The sequence below is a fragment of the Drosophila nasuta genome, chromosome 2L, assembly GCF_023558535.2.
Source record: "Drosophila nasuta strain 15112-1781.00 chromosome 2L, ASM2355853v1, whole genome shotgun sequence".
Lineage (NCBI taxonomy): Eukaryota > Metazoa > Arthropoda > Insecta > Diptera > Drosophilidae > Drosophila > Drosophila nasuta.
In genome coordinates this window covers 21,386,395-21,407,534 of record NC_083455.1, presented here as the reverse complement: position 1 = coordinate 21,407,534, position 21,140 = coordinate 21,386,395, and the positions used below count along the sequence as shown (strand labels likewise).

The 21,140-nt window shown below is 39.3% G+C and overlaps 6 protein-coding genes across 7 annotated transcripts in view; 4 read left to right on the top strand and 2 right to left on the bottom strand.

Moving 5' to 3' along the window:
- Positions 1–286: 286 nt before the first annotated feature.
- On the bottom strand, positions 287–1,418 carry LOC132787143 (inactive pancreatic lipase-related protein 1). The gene is made up of 3 exons (XM_060794056.1): positions 1,273–1,418; positions 455–1,213; positions 287–389 (listed from the first exon to the last, which is right to left on the bottom strand). Exons 1-3 carry the CDS (start codon positions 1,416–1,418, stop codon positions 287–289), a joined length of 1,008 nt encoding a protein of 335 aa, XP_060650039.1.
- A 1,012-nt stretch (positions 1,419–2,430) lies between these two features.
- Positions 2,431–4,150, bottom strand: LOC132787136 (pancreatic triacylglycerol lipase-like). Its single transcript, XM_060794042.1, has 3 exons — positions 4,139–4,150; positions 3,554–3,636; positions 2,431–3,503 (listed from the first exon to the last, which is right to left on the bottom strand). Exons 1-3 carry the CDS (start codon positions 4,148–4,150, stop codon positions 2,504–2,506), a joined length of 1,095 nt encoding a protein of 364 aa, XP_060650025.1. The 3' UTR covers positions 2,431–2,503.
- Positions 4,151–4,742: 592 nt separating this feature from the next.
- Positions 4,743–6,050, top strand: LOC132797516 (pancreatic lipase-related protein 2-like). The gene is made up of 3 exons (XM_060809250.1): positions 4,743–4,820; positions 4,880–4,988; positions 5,040–6,050. The coding sequence occupies exons 1-3, from the start codon at positions 4,784–4,786 to the stop codon at positions 5,965–5,967; spliced, it is 1,074 nt and encodes a 357-aa protein (XP_060665233.1). The 5' UTR covers positions 4,743–4,783; the 3' UTR covers positions 5,968–6,050.
- Positions 6,051–6,661: 611 nt separating this feature from the next.
- Positions 6,662–8,015, top strand: LOC132798647 (phospholipase A1-like). The gene is made up of 3 exons (XM_060810585.1): positions 6,662–6,850; positions 6,919–7,027; positions 7,079–8,015. Exons 1-3 carry the CDS (start codon positions 6,814–6,816, stop codon positions 8,013–8,015), a joined length of 1,083 nt encoding a protein of 360 aa, XP_060666568.1. The 5' UTR covers positions 6,662–6,813.
- A 485-nt stretch (positions 8,016–8,500) lies between these two features.
- LOC132797482 (glycerate kinase) lies at positions 8,501–11,491 on the top strand. 2 transcript variants are annotated; one of them, XM_060809238.1, is made up of 3 exons: positions 8,501–8,610; positions 8,684–9,967; positions 10,028–11,491. In XM_060809238.1, exons 2-3 carry the CDS (start codon positions 8,831–8,833, stop codon positions 10,355–10,357), a joined length of 1,467 nt encoding a protein of 488 aa, XP_060665221.1. In that variant the 5' UTR covers positions 8,501–8,610; positions 8,684–8,830; the 3' UTR covers positions 10,358–11,491. The 2 variants fall into 2 exon arrangements, with proteins under 2 accessions (XP_060665221.1, XP_060665219.1); XM_060809236.1 differs by having other exon boundaries at positions 8,671–9,967.
- Positions 11,492–19,040: 7,549 nt separating this feature from the next.
- Positions 19,041–21,140, top strand: part of LOC132793528 (protein decapentaplegic) — a 42,287-nt gene continuing 40,187 nt past the window's right edge. The window contains exon 1 of the mRNA XM_060803497.1: positions 19,041–20,056. Coding sequence (XP_060659480.1) covers positions 19,858–20,056 — 199 coding nt within the window. The 5' untranslated portion in view covers positions 19,041–19,857. The remainder of the gene's footprint in view (positions 20,057–21,140) is intronic.

The window sequence follows — 21,140 nt, the reverse complement described above, 5'->3', positions numbered from 1 at the left end:
ATGCTACTAAATTGTAAAAAGCAAAAAATTAAAAAATTAAATAAAAATAAAATTATAAAATTGAAAAATCTAGACAGAATTAAAAAATATTAACTTCAATACAACACCGAAGTTTTAAAAATATTATTTTAAATATGAACAAATTGTATATTTAACATTATTTTTAATTTGTACTCGTTTTCTTTAGTTAAATTAAATCACTTATTTTGGAAGTTGTTACTACTGTTTGAATAAAATATTTAAAATTTTAAATTCGGTCACTTTGCACACTATAAATAATTATAGGCTATAAATCATTGCTATCAGCTACCTCGATGACCACATCCACCAAAGGTCCTTTGGCAAAAGGATGCTTCTCGTGCGTGCTGAGAAAATAGGAGCCAGTAGCGCTGCAAAAACATTGAAATTGAAATTGATCAATTTAAATAACTTATCAACAATAAATGCCACTCACTTCTCGGAGACAAAGTAACCCATTTGAGTGTTCGGCATGTGGGAATAAAGTCCGCAACGTTGTGTGAAAAACTGCAGCCAACCGCCGCATTGTTGCGCCCAAAAGCCACGATCGCTGACAATTGACTCGCCATAGTAGACAGCGGCGCGATAGTGATTGCAATTGTAGAAACGCCATTGGTTTACATAGCTACAGCCACGTTGATTCAAGTGCTCGAGATTGGGATAGAAATCCGCATGTCCCATTGGAGGCAGCATGGAGAAGACAAAGGGATCCGTGTGTATCACATCCACAAAGTCCGCATCGCTGGCATCGAGTTTCTCGTGTCGCCACTTGGTCATGAAACCAGGACCAGCTGGATCCAGACCCGTAATCCTCGCCAGCGGCTGTTGCACATAATTCGCCGACATGCCAGCGATCTGAGCGCCCAAACTGAAGCCAATCAAGTGAATATCTTCGCGCCTATAGATGCCTGACTCAAGCAGACTGTCGATGAACTGAGCCAGGCACTTGGACACCACACGTGCATTCTGCACAGCCCAAGGATAGTAACAAGGCCACTTCACAAGGCTGCCATAGTCCACGGAGATCACGTGCACCGCTTGCGTCTGCAGCAGCACATCGCGCACTTCGAGATTGGGCGTCAGACTGCGATTGCCAACGAAGCCATGAATGAGAATTTTAAGTGGCAAACGTGGCTCAAAGAGTTGCTCAAGCGGATTGAGTGGGTTGAGCAAAGTGGGCGAGTCTCGAGTGGAGCTAGTTAAAGGAAAGATAAGATAGACTTGCTAAAGAGTTCCTCTAATAATGTCACTCACTTGGTGTAAAGCCAGAAATTGATGCGAGAATTGGGACATTGCTGCTGGGCTGCCACGCACAATTCGCTGGGTATCAACTGAGAATCGCCATTCCTTGCAAGCAACACCAGCAGGAGTAGCGGAAGAAGCATCCAATATTTGCACATTACGAGAGTCTGCAATACTTTGGCTAGCTAACTCTAATTGATATGCTTTTTAATTAGTTCAAGTCGTCATTGAGGTATGCATCGGAAATGAGCTGCACCCTTATGGCGTTGCTGATAACGCGTCGCGCGACGAGGTTCCAATTATTGCTCTAGGTCAGGTTTTAACATGTGCGGGCTCGACTTGGCTTCAAACTTGACAATGGAAATGCGCCCGCAAAGTCACACTTTATTGCGAAGTCTATTAAAAATTCCCACACAACTGAATTAGCACTGTCAATATTGGCAATACTTCCGGTTAGTCTTGGTCTAATTAGATGTTCTGGTCGTTCGACTATCAAGACTTAATCAAAACTATAACTGTATTTGATTCAGCGCTTCTTTATATACCCTGTAGCCAAAGCGGAAGCACAGTTTGGCTGATTAGAACAATATTGTAAAGAAAACATTTTGATTAGAGAGTTTATTGATAGCCCTTAGTAATAAGCTAGCGCCATCTAGCGCAGAGCAGCGCATATTGTAATGATTGATATGTGAGAATAATAATTTTGTGAGAGCACCATCTGGCGACGAAGAGACAGCAAATGAATTGTGATGAATAAAAAAACGTCCAAATGAAATTATTGTGCTTTTTGTTATCAACACTTCGTGAAAACGTGATCTCCTTTAAATTAAATTACACATTTAGCTAAACTAACTAATATGTAATGTAATGAGAATGTAAGTAATAAGAATTTTGTAATTGCTAGCGATAAATTTTAAGAGAAACTAATTATAGATGTATGCGTGTTTTTTGCAATCAATAAAGCTAAACACAAAACACGAAGTTGATTACAAAATTCACCAAATTCACTATATAAAAGTAAAATTACTGCAACCCGACAAAAGCAAAAAAAGGTGAAAACATAAACTACTACTACTCTACTGGCGCCATCTAACGATATGCAGCGCACCTCAATGCAAATATTAATAAATTGCAGTCGACAAGTTGCAGATGGAATTATTAATCAAGATAAATATATAAATTAACTTTATTAGATCCGTTAGTAGGCAGTATAAATGTTTATTAAATACTATCACAATTTAGCTCAAGTAAGCGGCTCATCAAGCGCCTCCTGCTCCTTATAGACCAACTGCTTTTCCAGTTCGTTGATCTCGACATCATTGGACTCCAGTTCTGGAATTGTCTCACCCCATTCCGGTTCGTAATCATCTTCTATTTCATTATGCTTCGAATGGAAATGGAATTTTGCAACGTATTTGGTGTTATCCGCCTCCTCCTGCATGCCCAATGCAAAAGGCGGTTTGCTGTCCGTCTTAAGGAAATAGACACCTTTTACTTCCTCAGACACACGATAACCCATCAGTGCTTGCGGTGCACGTGTGGAGCAAAGACCAAAGAGATAGACTAACCAGCTGGCGCATTGACGACCCCAAAAACCCAGCGTCGAATTAATGGACTTGCCATAGAAGCGAGGAGCACGCTCATGATTGCAGCTACCCGGATCATCGGGATTCTCTTCCATGCAGCCGGGCTGCAGTGGCCCAAAGTTGGGATAGAAATCGACATGCCCCATGGGACGCAGCATGCCACGACCCAGAGTATCTGTGTGTATCACATCCACAAAGTCCGCATCACTTGGATCCAAGCGTCGCATATCGCTGCCCAGGATAAAAAGTGGCTTTGCGGGATCCAAGCCCGTGATGCGGGTCAACTTGCGCTGCACATAGTTGGCTGTTTGTCCAGCCACCTGGCCACCCAAGCTAAAGCCAATGATGTGGATCTGATCGTGTTGCACAATGCCGTGAGTCTCCAGATTATTTATGAGTTGGGCGAGACATTTGCTGACCAATGGGAGATTCTGTACCGCCTGAACATAGCAGGGATAACGGACCAGAGGAGCATAATCTATGGAAATCACATAGACATCCTCGTTATCCAGGAGGACGGGACGTATATGATTATTGGGTGCAAAGTCGCGATGCCCTGTGTAGCCATGCAGCAGTATTTTGAGTGGACGCGGCGGCTGAAAGTCCCAGGGGTTGAGATCGAGGGGATTTAGCTGGACGGGAGCATCGCGAGTGGCGCTAATAATAATGAATAATTATTAATTATTTAAGTATACAATTATACTCACTTGCTGTAGAGCCAGAAGGTAACATTCTGATTTGGACAGTCGTTGTTCTTGACCACAAAGCAGGCGGCATCAAAAAAGACCCACTAATGGATTTCCAAAAGAAAAATCCACGGCAGCTAAAGCCAAAATTAAACATTAATAAATGTTGCTCGATCGTAAATATATTGAATAGTTACCAAATAGCATGAGCAGCAGTGTGGACTTCATGACGCGAAACTTCTAAGCCAACTGTGTGGCAAGTAGCGAAAGTGCGCGCTATTTAAACTGCCAATTTGTAGGCTTATCAATGGCAGCGATCTGTCTGCTGCCTGGTGTCGGCGCAGCTGCGAGACATATATAAGCACCCACACGAGAGAGCCAACACTCTCAGACACTACCGCATTGTGAGGCACTCAGACTCTAATTCGCGCGTTTTTATGTGTGTGGTTGCTAATTGGGTCAAAAAAGAACGAAAGTGTCATTGGTCGTATTTCGAATTTTCAATTTTAAATATTGCGCCAGTAAAAGCGCCATCTATGTGCCATGCGCAGCAACGAAAAAGTAAATGCGGCTGTCATATCAGGCAGCTTTTAATAGATGACAAACATATCGACGCATTTTCGAGAAAATATCGAATTTAATTTTTGAAATGAATTTTTTAATTTGTTCGTTATGAATTGGAAAAAAAAGTATGCAACTGAATATAATTCAATAAAGTTAAAAACTACAAAATAAAAAATTTAATTAAAAAATAAACTTAAGTTATAAATGCTTGAAGAAGCGACCCGCTCCACTTGCAATTTATAAAATTAAAATACAATTATTGAAAATAGAAATATCCGACTGTTGAATATCCGGCATTGCTGTAAAAACGTAAACAATGAATTCTAATAGCAACACAAATGGCAAAATTTTCTTGAGTTGAGAGTTCTTCAGCGATATCTAGTGTTGAATTGTAAGCAAAATATTGTTGGGAAAAATGGTTTTAAACATAATTTTATCAACAAATTCGTGAAAACGTAATAAAGTAAATTTCAGTTTATTCACCAAACTAAACATTAAATTTATTAAAGCATATTTATGTTTGCGATAAGTAGGAAGAAAGACTAATTAAAATATGGTCGTGCTTTTTGTAATTAGAAAACAACTGAAAACGAAAAAGATTACACTATACACCTTTTAAAAAAAATGCAGTTTAAATAGCACGTAGTTTCGCTACTTTTCACACATCTGACTTAGAAGTTTAGTAACATGAAGTTATTATCTGCAGTCCTCCTCTTGCTGTTTGGTAACTATTCAATAACTATATGACTACTTACATTTGTTAATGGTTAATTCCAATTTTAGCTGCCGTAGGATTTCCTTCTGGCGAAGCCATCATCGGTCGCCATCGTTGCATTTTTGTTAAAAACCACAATTGCCCAAATAAGAATGTCAATTTCTGGCTATATAGCAAGTGAGTTCATTTGTATACTCAAACAAATTATTATTAACTCAATATTTTCAGAGCCACTCGCGATGCTCCCGTTAAGCTAGATCCACTCAAACTTAATCCCAAGGACTTTAATCCGCCACGTCCACTCAAAATACTGCTGCATGGCTTCACAGGAAGTCGCGACTCTGCGCCCAATGATTATATACGACCCGTGCTTCTGAACAACGAGGATGTCTATGTTATCTCCGTTGATTATGCTCCTTTGGTGAATTCTCCATGCTATTTAACTTCCGTAAGGAATCTCCCATTGTTCAGTAAATGTCTCGCCCAGCTCATCAATAATTTGGTGAAGCAGGGCCTTGTACAGCATGATCAGATCCACATCATTGGCTTTAGCTTGGGTGCCCATGTGGCTGGACAAACAGCTAACTATGTGCAGCCCAAGCTGAAACGCATCACGGGCTTGGATCCCGCCTTGCCTCTTATCTCCAAAGAAAAGCAAAAACGTTTGGATACAAGCGATGCAGACTTTGTGGATGTTATACACACGGATAGATTCTATGGCATGGGAGACCCCGTGGGCCACGTGGATTTTTATCCGAACTATGGGTCACATCAACCCGGCTGCAAGAAGGAGGAGCCCTGGACTCCACATTCCTGCAGTCACAATCGTGCTGCTCGCTACTATGGAGAGTCCATTAATTCGACGCTGGGTTTTTGGGGTCGTAGATGCACCAGCCGGAGAGTATATGTTAAACGTCGTTGCCCCAAAAATAGCCCGCAAGCTCTGATGGGTTACCATGCCACAAAGAAATTGGAGGGCTCCTTCTTTCTCGTGACTGACAGCAAAGCACCTTTCGCGCTGGGCAAGGATAAGCAGGCGGATAGCACCACAAACGAGGAAGACATCGATTCTGAATTCGAAGATAACTATGAGCCAAAATGGGATGAAATATATCCAGAACTGGACTCCAATGATGTCGAGATCATAGAAGAGTAGAATTGATCAATATTGAACTATATTGTAATCAAACATTTATATGATTTACTAATCTATCTACCTAATAAAGTTGCATGCAATTATTTCTCTTGATGTATTACAAAAAAAAAACGAAAGTGTCATCGGTCGTATTTCGAATTCAATTTTAAGTATTGCTTAAGGCGCTCAGTAAAAGCGCCATCTATGTGCCATGTGCAGCAACAGAAAAGTTAATGCGGCTGTCATAGCAGGCAGCTTTTAATAGAGGACAAACATATCGACGCATTTTCGAGAAAATATCGAATATAATTTTTGAAAATTAATTTTTTAATTTTTTCGTTATGAATTGGAAAAAAATACGCAACTCAATTGAATTCAATAAAGTTAAAAACTACAAAATAAAATATTTTATTAAAAAAAAAGGCTTAAGTTATAAATGCTAGAAGCAGCGACCCGCTCCACTTGCATTTTATTAAATTAAAATACAAATAATGAAAATTGAAATATCCGACTACTGAATATCCGGCATTGATGAAAAAACGTAAACAATGAATTGAGTTGAGAATTTTTCAGCGCCATCTAGTGTTGAGGAGAAACTGGTTTTAAGCATAATTTTATCAACAAATTCGTGAAAACGTAATAAAGTAAATTTCAGTTTTTTTTACCAAACTAAACATTAAATTTATTAAAGCATATTTATGTTTGCGATAAGTAGGAAGAAAGACTAATTAAAATATGGTCGTGCTTTTTGTAATTAGAAAACAACTGAAAACGAAAAAGATTACACAATACACCTTTTAAAAAATGCAGTTTAAATAGTGCGTAGTTTCGCTACTTTTCACACATCTGACTTAGAAGTTTAGCAACATGAAGCTATTATCTGCAGTCCTCCTCTTGCTATTTGGTAACTATTCAATATATACATTAACTATATGATTACTTACATTTGTTAATGTTTAATTCCAATTTTAGCTGCCGTAGGATTCCCTTCTGGCGAAGCCATCATCGGTCCCCATCGTTGCATTGTAGTTAAAAACCACAATTGCCCAAATCAGAATGTTAAATTCTGGCTATATAGCAAGTGAGTCCATTTGTATACTCAAAAAAATTATTATTAACTCAATATTTTCAGAACCACTCGCGATGCTCCCGTTAAGCTAGATCCACTCAAACTTAATCCCAAGGACTTTAATCCGCCACGTCCACTCAAAATACTGCTACATGGCTTCACAGGAAATAGCGACTCTGCGCCCAATAATTATATACGACCTGCGCTCCTGAACAACGAGGATGTCTATGTTATCTCCGTTGATTATGCTCGTTTGGTGAATGCTCCATGCTATATAACTTCCATAAGAAATCTCCCATTGGTCAGCAAATGTCTCGCCCAGCTCATAAATAATCTGGTGAAACAGCGCCTTGTGCAACACGATCAGATCCACATCATTGGCTTTAGCCTGGGTGCCCATGTGGCTGGACAAACAGCCAACCATGTGCAGCGCAAGTTGACACGCATCACGGGCTTGGATCCCGCCAAGCCTTTCATCAATGGCAATAGTTATAAACGTTTGGATATCAGCGATGCAGACTTTGTGGATGTTATACACACGGATAGAATCTTAGGCTTGGGGGAGCCCGTGGGTCATGTGGATTTTTATCCGAACTATGGGTCACATCAACCCGGCTGCAGGAAGGAGAACCCCTTAACTCCGCAAGTATGCAATCACGATCGTGCTCCTCGCTACTATGGAGAGTCCATTAATTCGACGCTGGGTTTTTGGGGTAGTAGATGCACCAGGAAAGAATATGTTAAGCGTCGTTGCCCCAAAAATAGCCCGCAAGTTCTGATGGGTTACCATGCCTCAAAGAAATTGGAGGGCTCCTTCTTTCCCGTGACTGACAGCAAAGCGCCTTTTGCGCTGGGCAAGAATAAGCAGGCGGATAGCACCACAAACGATGAGAACTTCGATTCCGAATTCGATTTGGAATCGATGCCTACTGAATTCAAAGATGATTATGAAATATGTCCAGAACTGGACTCCAACGAGATCATAGAAGAGCAGAATTGATCAATTTTGATATATATTGTAATGAAACATTTACATGATTTACTAATCTATCTATCTAATAAAGTTGCATGCAATTATTTCTCTGATGTTTTACTATTTTCATGGAGTTCACGCATTTTATTGATTGCAAAACGCGTAATTTCTTTTTTTTTTAATTCGCAGATTTGAATATTGCTCTTGGCGCTCAGCAGGAGCGCCATCTGTGGGCTATGCACAACAACAGTAAAGTTAATGCGGCAATCATAACATTTAGCTTTTAGCAGATTGAAAGTATCGTATTAACATTTTAAAAGCTATATTATCTTATTTTGCAATCATTATGAAAAAACATTAAATTAGTTAAATATAAATTCTGCATACTAATTAATGTTGACAAGAAAATTGTCATAACTTTATATTTGCGCATTTTGCGTGAGCAGTAACCGATAGTTGCCTGCACAGTGACTCGCGCTACGATAGTGTCCAGCACTAGCACGACTTGCAGTAAACAACAACAAACCATGTATTTTTTTCACCTACAAATTTGACCCGGCAGCTGATTGCTAAAATGATAAGTAAATAGAGAATTTTCATTCTCAACGCGCAACATTAGAAGGTAACTGCACAAATTAGGCGTTAACTAACTTTGCTTGCATTACATAAAATTAAATTATAGTTATTTAAAACAGAAATATCCTGCATAATTATCGTTATCGTGCGTTTAAAGAAAAACATATCGTTATCGTTATAACCGGCAGCTGAAGATAACGTTAAGTTGCTGTGATGAAATTATAATTCTTGCGAAATCTGGACTACAAATTTGATTAGCAAACAACATGGCTAAGCGACAGATGTGGGATCACATGCGTCAGGTCTTCCATCAGGCTGTGAACGCAGTGCATCCCGAAAGAATCTTTGTGGACTACAACAGCTTCGATCTGCGGCCGCAGGTGAAGGAGGATCAGCGTGTTTACATCAAGCTCAATGGCCAGCAACACGACATTACCGACAAGACCTGCCATGTGGTGGGCTTTGGCAAGGCGGTGCTGGGCATGGCCAACACAGTGCAGCGGGATCTGGGCCAGTGGTCAGCTGGCGGAGTGCTCAGCGTGCCGGTGAACACGCTCCAGCAGTTCAAGTTGCCCGTCAGCGACAAGCTGACTGTGCACGAAGGTGCACCCAACAATTTACCCGATGAGACGGCTCTGAAGGCTGCTCAGTCGATTAAGACGCTAGCCGAGAGCATGACCGCCAAAGATGTGCTGTTTGTGTTTATCTCTGGCGGCGGTTCGGCGTTGTTGCCGCTGCCTCGAACACCGCTAACGCTGGTGGACAAGCGCAGGATTGCCGATGAGCTGATGAAACGCGGCGCCAGCATCCAGGAGATCAACACGGTGCGCATTGCTTGCTCGGACATTAAAGGCGGACGCTTGGCGCTGGCGGCACAAAAAGCGAGCTTGTTGGTCACCTTTGTGCTGAGCGACATCATCGGTGATCCCCTCGAGCTGATTGCCTGTGGTCCCACCATACAATCTAAGGACAACAATCAGTCTGCGGCGGCAATCCTCAAGAAGTTCCAACTATGGGAGGAGCTGTCAGTTCCACTGCAACAAGTCTTCGTATCTCCCGAGGAGCAACATCAACAGACGGCCTTTGATAACAGCAAAGTGTTTGTGGTAGGCAGTAATGTTATAGCCACCGCAGCAGCTGCACAGGAAGCTCACAAGCTGGGCTACGTTCCAAGCGTGTTGAGCTGCGCGGTGCAGGGCGATGTCAGCAGCGTGGCTGCGGATTATCAGCGCTTGCTGCAGAGCATTCAAGAGTACAAACAACGCTCGATTAATCCACAGCAGCTGCGGGAACGTTTTCCATTTGCGGAGAAAAGCTTTGAGGATTTCCTCAAGGCACTGGAGCAGCACATCAACACCAAGACGCCGCTGTTTCTCATTTGTGGTGGCGAGCCCGTCATCAAGGTAGCTAGCAAAGTACAGAATGCAGTTAAATAATAACTAATGAAGTATGTTTTCATTTAGGTCACTGGTCAGGGTCTTGGAGGACGCAGTCAGCACTTGGCGTTGCTCATGTCGCAGATGCTGCATCGCGATGAATCGCTTGCTGGATGCACATTTCTAAGCGCCGGCACCGATGGCATCGATGGACCCACAGATGCAGCAGGCGCCATTGGCGATAGCTGTGTTATAGATGAATATTTGGCCAATCATACGCTCGATGAACTGGCCGAAGTGTTGCGCAATTGTGATAGCTACAATTTCTACAAGAAATTGGCGGCGGGGGAGCATCATCTGATCACTGGACACACGGGCACCAATGTGATGGATTTGCACTTCCTTGTGGTGCCTTAATATTACCTTTGACACGGTTTCGTCACCATTTGGCTGATGGGGATGGTTAATGAAGTTGCTCTTGAAAAACCCGCAGCGAGCGATGAAATAGTTTCAATTTGTTTAATAAGTGTTCAGACAGTTTTTACGATTTTCCTGCTTAATGTTCCTCTAAATTTTTACGACTCGTTTCATTAACATTTTTAATATGCATTTAAATGCGAGTATTCCGTATTCATATTCGTCGTATTCGTATTTGTATTCGTATTCCGTATTCATTCTCTATACGGAATGCTCTTCTTATGCTTCGTGCTACAAGTGACAAACATAAAATGGCAATTAGCTTTTTCCTCTTCATAAAACTGAAACAAAAAACGAAAATGAAAAAGAATTCTGCCTTATGAAATCAGCAATCAGTAAAATATTTTACTTTTTTTGTTTGTTGTTCACGCAGCTTCCAGATGAATTGTGATGATTTTATGGTTGTGTGATAAATCAAATGATATATCTATCTAACTAGCTATCTATCTATGCGATTATTATGAAGCATAAATATTTGTCATACATTTGTTTTCTTCGTATTTGTTATTGTTTTTTTTGTCTTTTTTTGGTTGTCGTGCTTTGCGTCTCATAAAAATGCGCCGCTAATAAATCATCTTAATTGTTTAAGACCCCAAAGGCAAACAGTAGCAGCAACAACAGAAACAACAACAATGGCCAGCGATAATTGCAATTAAAAATGTAAATTTATTTGTTTAGTTTTATTTTTAGCAACAACAATACAACCACAAATACAACAAAAGAAAATATAATAAAATTTACTAGAAAAACTAAAACGCGACGCGCGCCCAGTTGCAATTTACAATTTACAATTTTACAACTGACACTTCGCCTGCATATTTTTCTAATTGCGCTTTTTTTTATTTTGCCTTCCTTTTTGTAATACCCTAACGAGGGGTATAATACCATTTTAATTGATTTAACACTAGATCAATTATAACGAGGAAAAGAATTAAGTTCAAATAGAAATAATCTTGTTAAAAATTACACTTTTTGAAAAAATGTACACTTCATTTTATATCTTAGCTTTAATATTAATATTTTTATAATTTGTGATGTATTCTTATATATACCTTTTTTACTAAACCTTCTTTATAAATAAAAAAGATTGTTAATAAAATATTTTTTTATATTCCTGATTTCTACAACACCTTAAATTCACAATCCGGTATATTATTGTGTACTCTATGGTATGTTTTGAATGTTATAGTATATGAATATACCAAATATTGCTTTTTTTATATTTTGGGTTTTTTTTGTATACTTATGTATTTTCAGATAAATTGGATCAACTCACTTAACCAAGAAAATATTCGTCCATATATTTGTTAAAAATCAATAAAAATTAAATTAATTACTGTCGATTTGTAGGTTTTTAACCTAAGCTCAATAGTAGCCAGCTGAAACAATTTGGGAATTATTGTCAATAATTATAAATATTAAAACTACTGAATATTACTCGTCTATAAAAGACTACAAAGTCACTGAGAAGCCTCACAAAGAAATGCATTAACAATTAGCACGCTCAACACCTTTAGTCACCATCTATGAATAATAATAAACGCCTCAATTATATTTCTTTTGATCTGTAGAATATAAATCGATTTAATGCACAAGTGTATTTAATCGTCGACAGTCTGTTTTCCATATTATTTTTATTGTTTAATGCACAATAGACACTTTTGTTTGCTATTGTTGTAGTGATTGTTGTTATTGTTGTTGTTGTTGTCTGCTCTATGGAATAATTATTGTTGCCGCGCATTTGGCACAATTATTAAATAATCACATTCGCTTATATTGGCGAGTATCTTGAGTCTGTGCTATTTTTGCTTGATTAACTTTGTTATTAACTAAGTATATATGTTAGTAAGCGAGTGCACATATGTTAAATGTGCATATAAATAAAAAATAAACAACAAATTGCAGCTGCGGTCGCCGCACTTGCAACCAGCGACAAACATGACATGACTAAGACCTCAATTCTGATGAAAAATATGACTTGATAAATCACAATATATCTAATTACGATCCATTCAACAACATAGTATTCTACTACTATATAGTTGTAGTAGCAAATCTTTCCGGCATACGAATAAACAAATGTGCATCCACTAATCAATTCCGAGGAAAATAAGAATTAAAAACAGATTAAGGACAAAGTTCTTAAGTGATTTAAGCGCAGATATTACATTACATTACTATTGAATAAAACAGTGACAGCTTATAAATTCTAATTATAGAATTTCATGAAAAATTGATTAGCTATTTCAATACAATAGCTTCGCTCTATTTCGCTGACAGTTGTCGGTTGTTTGAATAAGCAAACTCTTTCACTGTTTCGCAACTATTACGTAATCTAGAACAAAATAAAAATACAATTGAAAAAGAAGCTTGCATGAAGATATAGTAAAAATAATTGAACAAGGTCAGATTGCATTTAATTTAAATTATTTTTCTAACTATTAAGTAGCAATGAAACTCTGAATGAACTACGTTTGTAAATCCTTTAATTAAAGTAAATTATATAAAGTATTTTCGATCACATACAAAATGAATTTAATATAATTTTATGATAAGCATCTATTAGTATATTAAATAGTTAATTGACTGTATAGATTTTTTTTTATTCATTTAGCCAAATGTTTTCCCTTTTAAATAAGATCAACGATCTTGAAAATGTTAAAAATATAAATTTCAATTAATTTAGCTAAATGATATCCCCTTAAAATATGATCAACGATCTTGATGCAGTTGAATGCTAATAAAGAAATATAGCTTAAGATTGCCTTATATTGAATTAAACATAATTAATTAAAAGTTTAAACTGCAAAATAATTTTCAACAATAATTCTTAGAACTCTAATTGGTTATCATTTTATTTGAGGATAATAAAAATAATGATTTGGGAATTTAAGTTGTTGCACATCTAGATGAATGATTTCCCTGCTTACAAGGAAATGTAGCTTAAGATTACTATACATTATTCTAATTAAAGTACTCTCTGTACATGTAATTAAGCTGGATCTCTCTCGATTCCCATCTATCCAGATCTGCCCACTGCTCAGGGCTGTTCATCCCACGCTGAGATCGTTGAGCTGCGATTAGAAACATTTCCGTTTCCGCAGCGGAGTCTGCAAAGTGTCAAAGTGCTGCTGGTCAGCAGCTATATTTAACACTTATTGCTAATGTGCGTGTACTTGCAACAATGATGGGGCAGATGAGGCAGCTGGGGCAGGCAGGCAGACTGCCACCCCCCAAAGCAGTAAAGTTTTGTCTTTAGCAGCATCTGAGGCAGCTGTGGAATGTCGCGTCAATTTGTCTGCCTCGTTTGCCACTGGCGTAGCAACAACAATCTCAGAACATCTGCTGCTGCTTCTGCTGCTGGATGATAATTATGAGCATGTTCATCATCATGGTCATTACGAAGATGCTGCGGCCATTGAGTGCAAGTGTCGCGTTGATTTATTAATTAAGCGCGTGGCAACTGCGTGGCAGCATCAGCATCAGCGAAGCTAATGAAGTACTCGGACTTGGACTCGCACTCGCACTGGCAATTTTAATTAACGATCCGATCCGATCCAAAGCGATGCGATCGAGTGTGTGAGTGTGATTGTGATTGTGATGTGAGCACATATCAAATAGACTTTTGGGGCAGCTGAGATGTTGACTTATGACATCACACCCATTTGGACAGCAGCTGCTTGCCTCTGGCATTGCCCAGACAAGCTGACGACGCTTATCACGAATACACACACACACACACAGAAGACAGACAGAGAGAGAGAGAGAGACAGAGAGAAGCACGCATTGCGCATACGACGCGTGGCCCCATGGACAAAAGTCAGCAAACAAATTGAATATTTTGTGCTCGCCTCTCGTCGCATTAGCGACATCAATTTGCCTGCTCTTAATTTGTCTAGACAATGGCAAAGTTCATCCCAAGTGTCAAGCTAACAAACATTCATATGATATATGTATATTTCATATATGTATATATATCTACTATACATATACTTTGTGTATACTCTATGAGCACATGCCTAAGCAGCAAGTTCAATTAATGCTTTTTGTCACATGCTAACTGGAATTGTGCTTCACACCAATTTGCATGCGATTGGATACTCGAATTCGCATTCACACTCAGTTTGTCAGTCCGTGAGTAGCTTGGCCATGATTCATTCTTCTCTTCAATGGAATGTCTTAATTTGAAGCATCTGTCTTTATGCTAAAGGGGGAGGACGTGACAGCTGGATCTTCAATCCCAACCCCCAGCAGAGGGAGGAAACGCATCAAATAAAGTGCACTGAACTGGTTCTCCTGAAATTCTTTCTGTTTAAGCTTTACTTTCTGAGTTGCCTAGAATAAACAGATTTAAGATGATTTTTCGAAAGCTATAAGTATTAATGGTATGATATGTTGTATGCTATTTTAAATCTCATTTTCCCAAACAATTTTCCGAAGCAAACTTGATTTAAATAACGTATTTTTTTCTAAATTAATAATTTCAACCAAAAAGTGCGATCTTTTTTTAAATCTATTTTAATTTCTGATAATTGTCAGCAAGAATACATGAATATTTAGATTGCATTGCACTTTGACATTAATAATAAATATTTTAATTTATTTTAACAAATATGTATTTGACTTTCAATTTTGTTTACTTATTATTATTATTATTTTTTTTTTATTTCATTTTTAAATTCTATTTTTTTTCCAATTATATTTTTATACTTTTTAATATTTTTATTTCTAGATTTCCCATTAGATTTTACGTAATAATAAATATGAAATATTTAATATTTAATATTTAATTTCTTGCATTAATCACTTAATTAGAAGATTTTATTTGATTTGTGAAAGTATCGATTAAATTAAGGTTTGAAGCTTATCTTAAATTTTCGATCGCTTAGCCTGAAAAAGGTTCAAGCTTAAGCAAAGCAGACATTTTTCAATAAATATATTTAATTTTTAAAATCAATTAATTTAAATAATTAAAGTCGTTCATTAACTTTCTTTATTCAACAATTAAAATCTCTGCTTATCGTAAGATTTAAAGTTGAAACTTTTAAGTTGCAAACGCAGCTTTCAGTCGATCATCCTTAAAAGGTTCAAGCTTAAGCTAAATCCACAAAGCAAAGAGAATGACAATTAAAGCATAAGCTCTTCAAGAACGTGCGCCAATTATCAATTATTAAGCAGATCCAGATCCACATCCAGATCCAGATGGAGTCTTGAGTACTTGGCCAGACTCTGATGAGGCGAGTGTTAATGCTGAGCTTGCCATTTATCAAATGCATCATCTTCATCGAAGCGGCTGCCCCTTGTGTTCACGGCCAACGCCACGGGGCAGGCAGGCTTAATGTCAATCTGTAGCGTTGAGCTGAGTTGTGGTTGTTATTGCGGCTGCTGCTGCTGCTGCCTCTTGGCTGGCTATTAATGCATTACAAATAGGTGCGCCAGACCACAACAAGCACAACTGGTAACATGGCCATAGACGCGTCGGTGCCGTTGACCAATCTGACTGAGACTGCGACTGAGAAGCAAAGGCAGAGGTGGGGGATAAGGCTGAGACTGAGACTGAGACTGAGACTAAGATTGAGCCTCAGCAGACGACCTCAAGTGTTGGCAACAATCGCCCTGTTGCCTGCTGCACGCTTGGCCGCAATACCCGCACTTAACTGCAGCGGCAGCAACAACAGGCAACACAGGCTGCAAGTGCAACTGCAACTGCAGCAAAAGACGATGTCGAAGCCGAAGCCGAAGCAGAAGCAGAAGCAGTTCAAGTTTGTGCTGAGGAATTCCTTGCCGCTGAAATAATTAAGCATTGCAACATTGTTTATTGTTGTTGTGCTTGTTTTTTTGTTGTTGTTGTTGTGGTTGTTGGGGTGTTGCAGGCTCGTTTAACAAGGCAGTCATCTTAACAAGTGCCTCGCCAAGCGAGCAGTTCTACAAGTTTTTTTTGTTGCCTCCTTTTTGCCAAGGAATTTCCATTTTATTTACATTTAGAATGTGACGCGACAGGCTTCGACTCACAGGCAGTTGCTACAGCAGCAACAAAAGCAGCAGATGAACCACATGCCACATGCCAGAGCGGGCCAAATCGAAAGCTATTTGCCCCATTTGCATACAGTACATGTTGCTAGCAACAATGTTGCCAGCAACATTGAGGCTGCGTTTATTATCGAAAATCAAATTGGTTAACACATTCAAAATCGGTTTTGTTGTCCGCTGATTATGAAAACGCACGCAGCTTATAAGCCGGGTATAAAATATAAACCAAAAACAAAACGAAATTGTATAAAAAAAAAAACAAAATTATAATGCCAGCATAATAATTTAATTAAAGCAAAAAGTTGTTTTTCCGCTTTGTTTGTTTGTTGTCTTCTGCCGAGTGTGGAAGGCAAAGCAGCTCATAAAAAAAAGCAAAGCAAAAAAAAATCAAAATGTGTTTCCAGCTATGAGATTGTTGCCTTTAAAATATATATGAATGTGGTTATAGTTGCTTAAAGTTGGCGTGTCGTTTTATTGCATAATTATCGTGTCAGCGGCCCAAGTTGAAGTCTCTCCAGTTCCTTCCTTCCTTCCTTGCTTCCCCCCGGAAGAGTTGTTGCGGAAATGCAAGTTTGCCAATGCGTGAAAGTGTTGCAAATGTCGCCGTCGAATCGATATTGTTGTTGTTGTTGTTGCTGTTGTTGCAGCTGCAATCACGCTTTGCGGCTGCTGTCAACAACTTGGCAACAACAACAACAACTTTGCCATAACCTCAAAAATAATAAAGCGACGTCTATTTTTATAATGCGCAATCTTCGATGCGTGCGTCGCAGTCGCAGTCGCAGTCGACGTCGCTGCTTGCCGCCAGCTGTGTGCCATGCACTCATTCTCTGCCTCCCCCCGCTAAAGCTCCTCGCCTTGCAACCCACCTGCTTCCCCAACCCATAAACAGCATCTTCAACCACCCAACCGCCCGCCCCCTTTAGCTCTGCACCACCAACCACACACACACACACACTGAGAGCTCAGCACACCACTCACAATGTGTTGTCTGCGTTTATTGATTTATTAGAAAATTCCAATGAACAAGTTTTAATACATGACGACGACGCTCGCAGCAATTGCTTGTGTTGTTGCTGCTGCTGCTGATGCTGTGGCAAAAACAATATCAGCAAGAGCAGCAACAACAACAACAACACGTAGAACTGGCAAAAAAAGTAGCAAGTGCAATATTTTAATTACGCTACCAGCGGCAAATAGCAAACTACACGTAGTAGCATTCAACGAACGACAACTGGCAACATGCCGCATGCATTTGGCCAACAGCGTTGCCAGTGCACGCAAGAAATGTTGCCAGCTGCTGAGCGGCAAACGCTGCGTATGCGCAATGCGCAAAGTGGATAGTGAATTGAAGTTGAGGGTTTAAGAACGAAAAGCTTGGAAACATTTTTTTTAAATATTTATTTTACTAATCAATACTATATTATTATTATTTATATTAAGTATAGAATATTTTTATTTATTGTTATTCATAATTTTGATATTAAACATTATTAAATCTATTTCAGCTGAGTTGTAAACTACAAAGTTACACTTCACATTCAAAGCTTTTGTTGCACACAACGAGTATTGACAAGTTTGGCACGCTCTCTTAGCGTCTGATTGGTTTGTCTGTCTGACAGTCTGGCAACGCTGTGCGGTCAGTTCACATGGTGTCGTATAATGAATACGCTCAGCCTTAAACATTTTGCAATCAATTTAAATTTACATTTGCTGCACTTCGCTCCGCTCCGCTCTGTGCTTCAACTGCCTAGCACCGAATTCGAATTTCGAACTCGAATTCGAATTCGACGCTGATTTGAACTGCAACCAGTTGAGATGGTGATTTGGGTAAGCGGCGAAACAAGACGATAGATCTGTAACAGCTTGCAGCGGGAGAGCAGCAAAGAAAGTCGCGCATATCAAGCAGCTGAGTTTGGAGTGTAGAGTGAAGTAGTATGGGAGGGGGGAGTAGGGTGAGGGAAGGAGAAGGGGGAGTAGAGCACAGCACAGAGCGAAGCAAAAGCAAAACGAAGCCGAAGCTGAGAGAGTTGAATATTTGTAATTGTCTCTGAGGCTGACAGACGGACTTGTTTGTTTGTTTGTTGCCGTTACTGTGACTGTTGTTGTTGTTGTTGCGGCTGATGTTGTTGTTGTTTTTTGGGGCTTGATTAATAATTAATCGCAGTCACATACACGCACACACACACACACTCATACAAGCACACAAATACACACATGCAAATCGCTGCCTGCTTTAATTACTCAACTTAAATGGCGCTTGAGCTTGAGCGACTTAAGCAACTTGATATGTGAGCCAGTGTGTGTGACGCTGTGTATGTCTGTGTGTTTGTGTGTGTGTGTGTCGATCGACTCTCACTACTACGCGCTCAAACTAAGTAACTAACTAGCTCGCCACTGCTGCTGCGTCTGCGTCTGCTCTGCTGCTGCGACTGTGTCTGTAGCTGTCGCTGTCGCTGTCGCTCTGTCGCTGTGGCTTTGACTCTGTGTGTGCGTGTGTGTGTCTGTGTGTGTGTGGTTGTGGTTTCAATGGTGTTGGTGGCTGCTGCTGCTGCCGCCTGTTTGCCTTGCCCGGCCGCTTTGGCCGCTCATTCAGTTTTTTGCGCTCAGCGCTCGTTGTACGGAACCGAAAGATTCGTCGTTGTCGCCAACAACGGTTAGCTCGACTTTTGCCTGTCCAAAAAAACCAAAAAAAGAAACACAACAACAAAAATAGCAGCAGTGACGGCAGCAAATCATTTACAACAACTTGTCATAACTTGATCTAACTCGGGCCCATTAAATCTGCATATCTATCCAAAAATATCCAATACTTGTGCATATATTTAATGTTCTTGTTGCGTACGGTTTTTGTATTTCGTTTACGAGCTTTTTGTAATAATTCGCGGTTTTTGCGTGCGTATAAAAACGAAGAAGCAGAAGAAGAACACACAGTTGAAGCTGTGCATCAGCAACAACAAAATAACCACAACAACAACAACATCTAGCCGAGATAGCAGCTAAGCTCAAGAACAGTAAACAGCTTCAACTCTCGCTTCGTCTTGTCTTCGTCTTCGTTTTCGCTGTCGCCGTCGCCGTCGGCGTCGCTGTCGTCGTCGCCTTCGCCCTCGCCAACGTTCTCGCTCTCGCCGCGATTGTTCCGCCATTGTTGACGTCGCCAAGTGTGATACCGATAGCCCATTTCGATAGCGATATCGATAGCACGCCATGTGTGTTGTTGTGAAGCAATTGTGAAGTCATTGCCCAAAAGCCATTCAAAGCCAAATAGGCCAAATTACATGTGTTATTTATTGGCCGACATGTGAAGTGCAAGTGATTTGTTCCGCCTTTCTATGCAAATTTTGTAGTAAATAGAATACGAGTATGCATCGATACAATTGTTATGCATCCACTCATATATACACACACATATGTATATAGAGCAGCAGTTGGCCCCCAAACGGATCCCCAACAACAACAACAACACTACACACAAGCATATGCACGCGTCTGTCCACAAATATAATGTATGCTACGTTCGCGAACTGCCAGAATTGGTTGTTGTTGCACTTGCAGCCAAAGGATTTGTGGATTTTACAACAATCTTGAGCTGTGCAACAGGTGCACAAGGTAAGCGATTTTCTGAATATTATTATATATATATATAGTACTATATATAGTTGTCGTTATACTTTATCACGAACTATTCGCTTAAATTGCATAATACGCATACGACATGGTGTCTGCGTGTCCAATTCCTCTTCATTCGGTTAACAAGCTAAATTAAGATTTGTATTATATGTATTAAAAGGTCAGAATATTTATTATTGAGTTTGAATTAGGTCAGAATAATTCAACAACTAATGTTGCTCCCACATATTTGTTGATGATTAATGCTCAATTTGACTAAATTGGTTATGCAAAATAACAGTTTATTTTATTACTGTACTGACTAATATAGTAAACGGCTTTCAATACGGAAACCAAACTTTATATATGAGAGACTTTTCTAGACAACAGCTATGAATAAATATATCTATATTGAGTCAGCTAATCACCCTGATGAAGCATATCTTTTTACTTAAATTGATCATTTCATAGATGAACACTTGCAGTAATTTATGGTTAATATGTATAATAATTAGTTTTAAATTAACTGAGTTCATTCTATTGAAATCACCAATTTAATTCTTTAATTTTTCCTTTTCCTTTAGTCAAGCGGAAATGTTGAAATATATTATTATTACTTTAGAATCCATAAGCACAAAGAGAAATAACTAGAAGAGGCCTAAATGGTGTGCATATTCATAAGACAGCTGAAATGACGAACTAAATCGAACGGCATTCCACCATTAGCAATTGACACTGACATCGATGAAGTAGTGTGGAGAGAGAGGGAAAGTGAAGAGGGCGGACTGGGGTGTAAGTAATGAAGGGCTCAACAGATATGTCATACGGTCGTAGACTTGATAATTTATGACGCCATTTGGCTAATTGAATAATTGCATGTGACTGGTTGGCTTTGGCTTTGGGCGTGTTATGATTATCGTTATAGTTATAGTTAAAGTTATAGTTATGGATTTGCCATCGCCTCGAGGCCGTTTCGCATTGCATAAGCAATAAGCCAATGGTTTGCTCACTCTACCTCTACCTCTAGCTAGCTGGCTATAAACTTCAAGCCATAAGACATGCTCCACATTTGTCGAGTCACTCA

Bases quoted from the DNA above. Each gene is read 5' to 3' on its own strand.
- LOC132787143 (XM_060794056.1), bottom strand. From the start codon at position 1,418: ATGTGCAAATATTGGATGCTTCTTCCGCTACTCCTGCTGGTGTTGCTT. The intron at 1,214-1,272 runs GTGAGTGACATT...TCCTTTAACTAG, and splicing joins AATTTCTGGCTTTACACCAA to CTCCACTCGAGACTCGCCCA. The intron at 390-454 runs GTGAGTGGCATT...ATGTTTTTGCAG, and splicing joins GGTTACTTTGTCTCCGAGAA to CGCTACTGGCTCCTATTTTC.
- LOC132787136 (XM_060794042.1), bottom strand. The intron at 3,504-3,553 runs GTGAGTATAATT...CATTATTATTAG, and splicing joins ACCTTCTGGCTCTACAGCAA to CGCCACTCGCGATGCTCCCG.
- LOC132797516 (XM_060809250.1), top strand. From the start codon at position 4,784: ATGAAGTTATTATCTGCAGTCCTCCTCTTGCTGTTTG. The intron at 4,821-4,879 runs GTAACTATTCAA...TTCCAATTTTAG, and splicing joins AGTCCTCCTCTTGCTGTTTG to CTGCCGTAGGATTTCCTTCT. The intron at 4,989-5,039 runs GTGAGTTCATTT...CAATATTTTCAG, and splicing joins AATTTCTGGCTATATAGCAA to AGCCACTCGCGATGCTCCCG.
- LOC132798647 (XM_060810585.1), top strand. From the start codon at position 6,814: ATGAAGCTATTATCTGCAGTCCTCCTCTTGCTATTTG. The intron at 6,851-6,918 runs GTAACTATTCAA...TTCCAATTTTAG, and splicing joins AGTCCTCCTCTTGCTATTTG to CTGCCGTAGGATTCCCTTCT. The intron at 7,028-7,078 runs GTGAGTCCATTT...CAATATTTTCAG, and splicing joins AAATTCTGGCTATATAGCAA to AACCACTCGCGATGCTCCCG.
- LOC132797482 (XM_060809238.1), top strand. From the start codon at position 8,831: ATGGCTAAGCGACAGATGTGGGATCACATGCGTCAGGTCTTCCATCAG. The intron at 9,968-10,027 runs GTAGCTAGCAAA...GTTTTCATTTAG, and splicing joins GTGGCGAGCCCGTCATCAAG to GTCACTGGTCAGGGTCTTGG.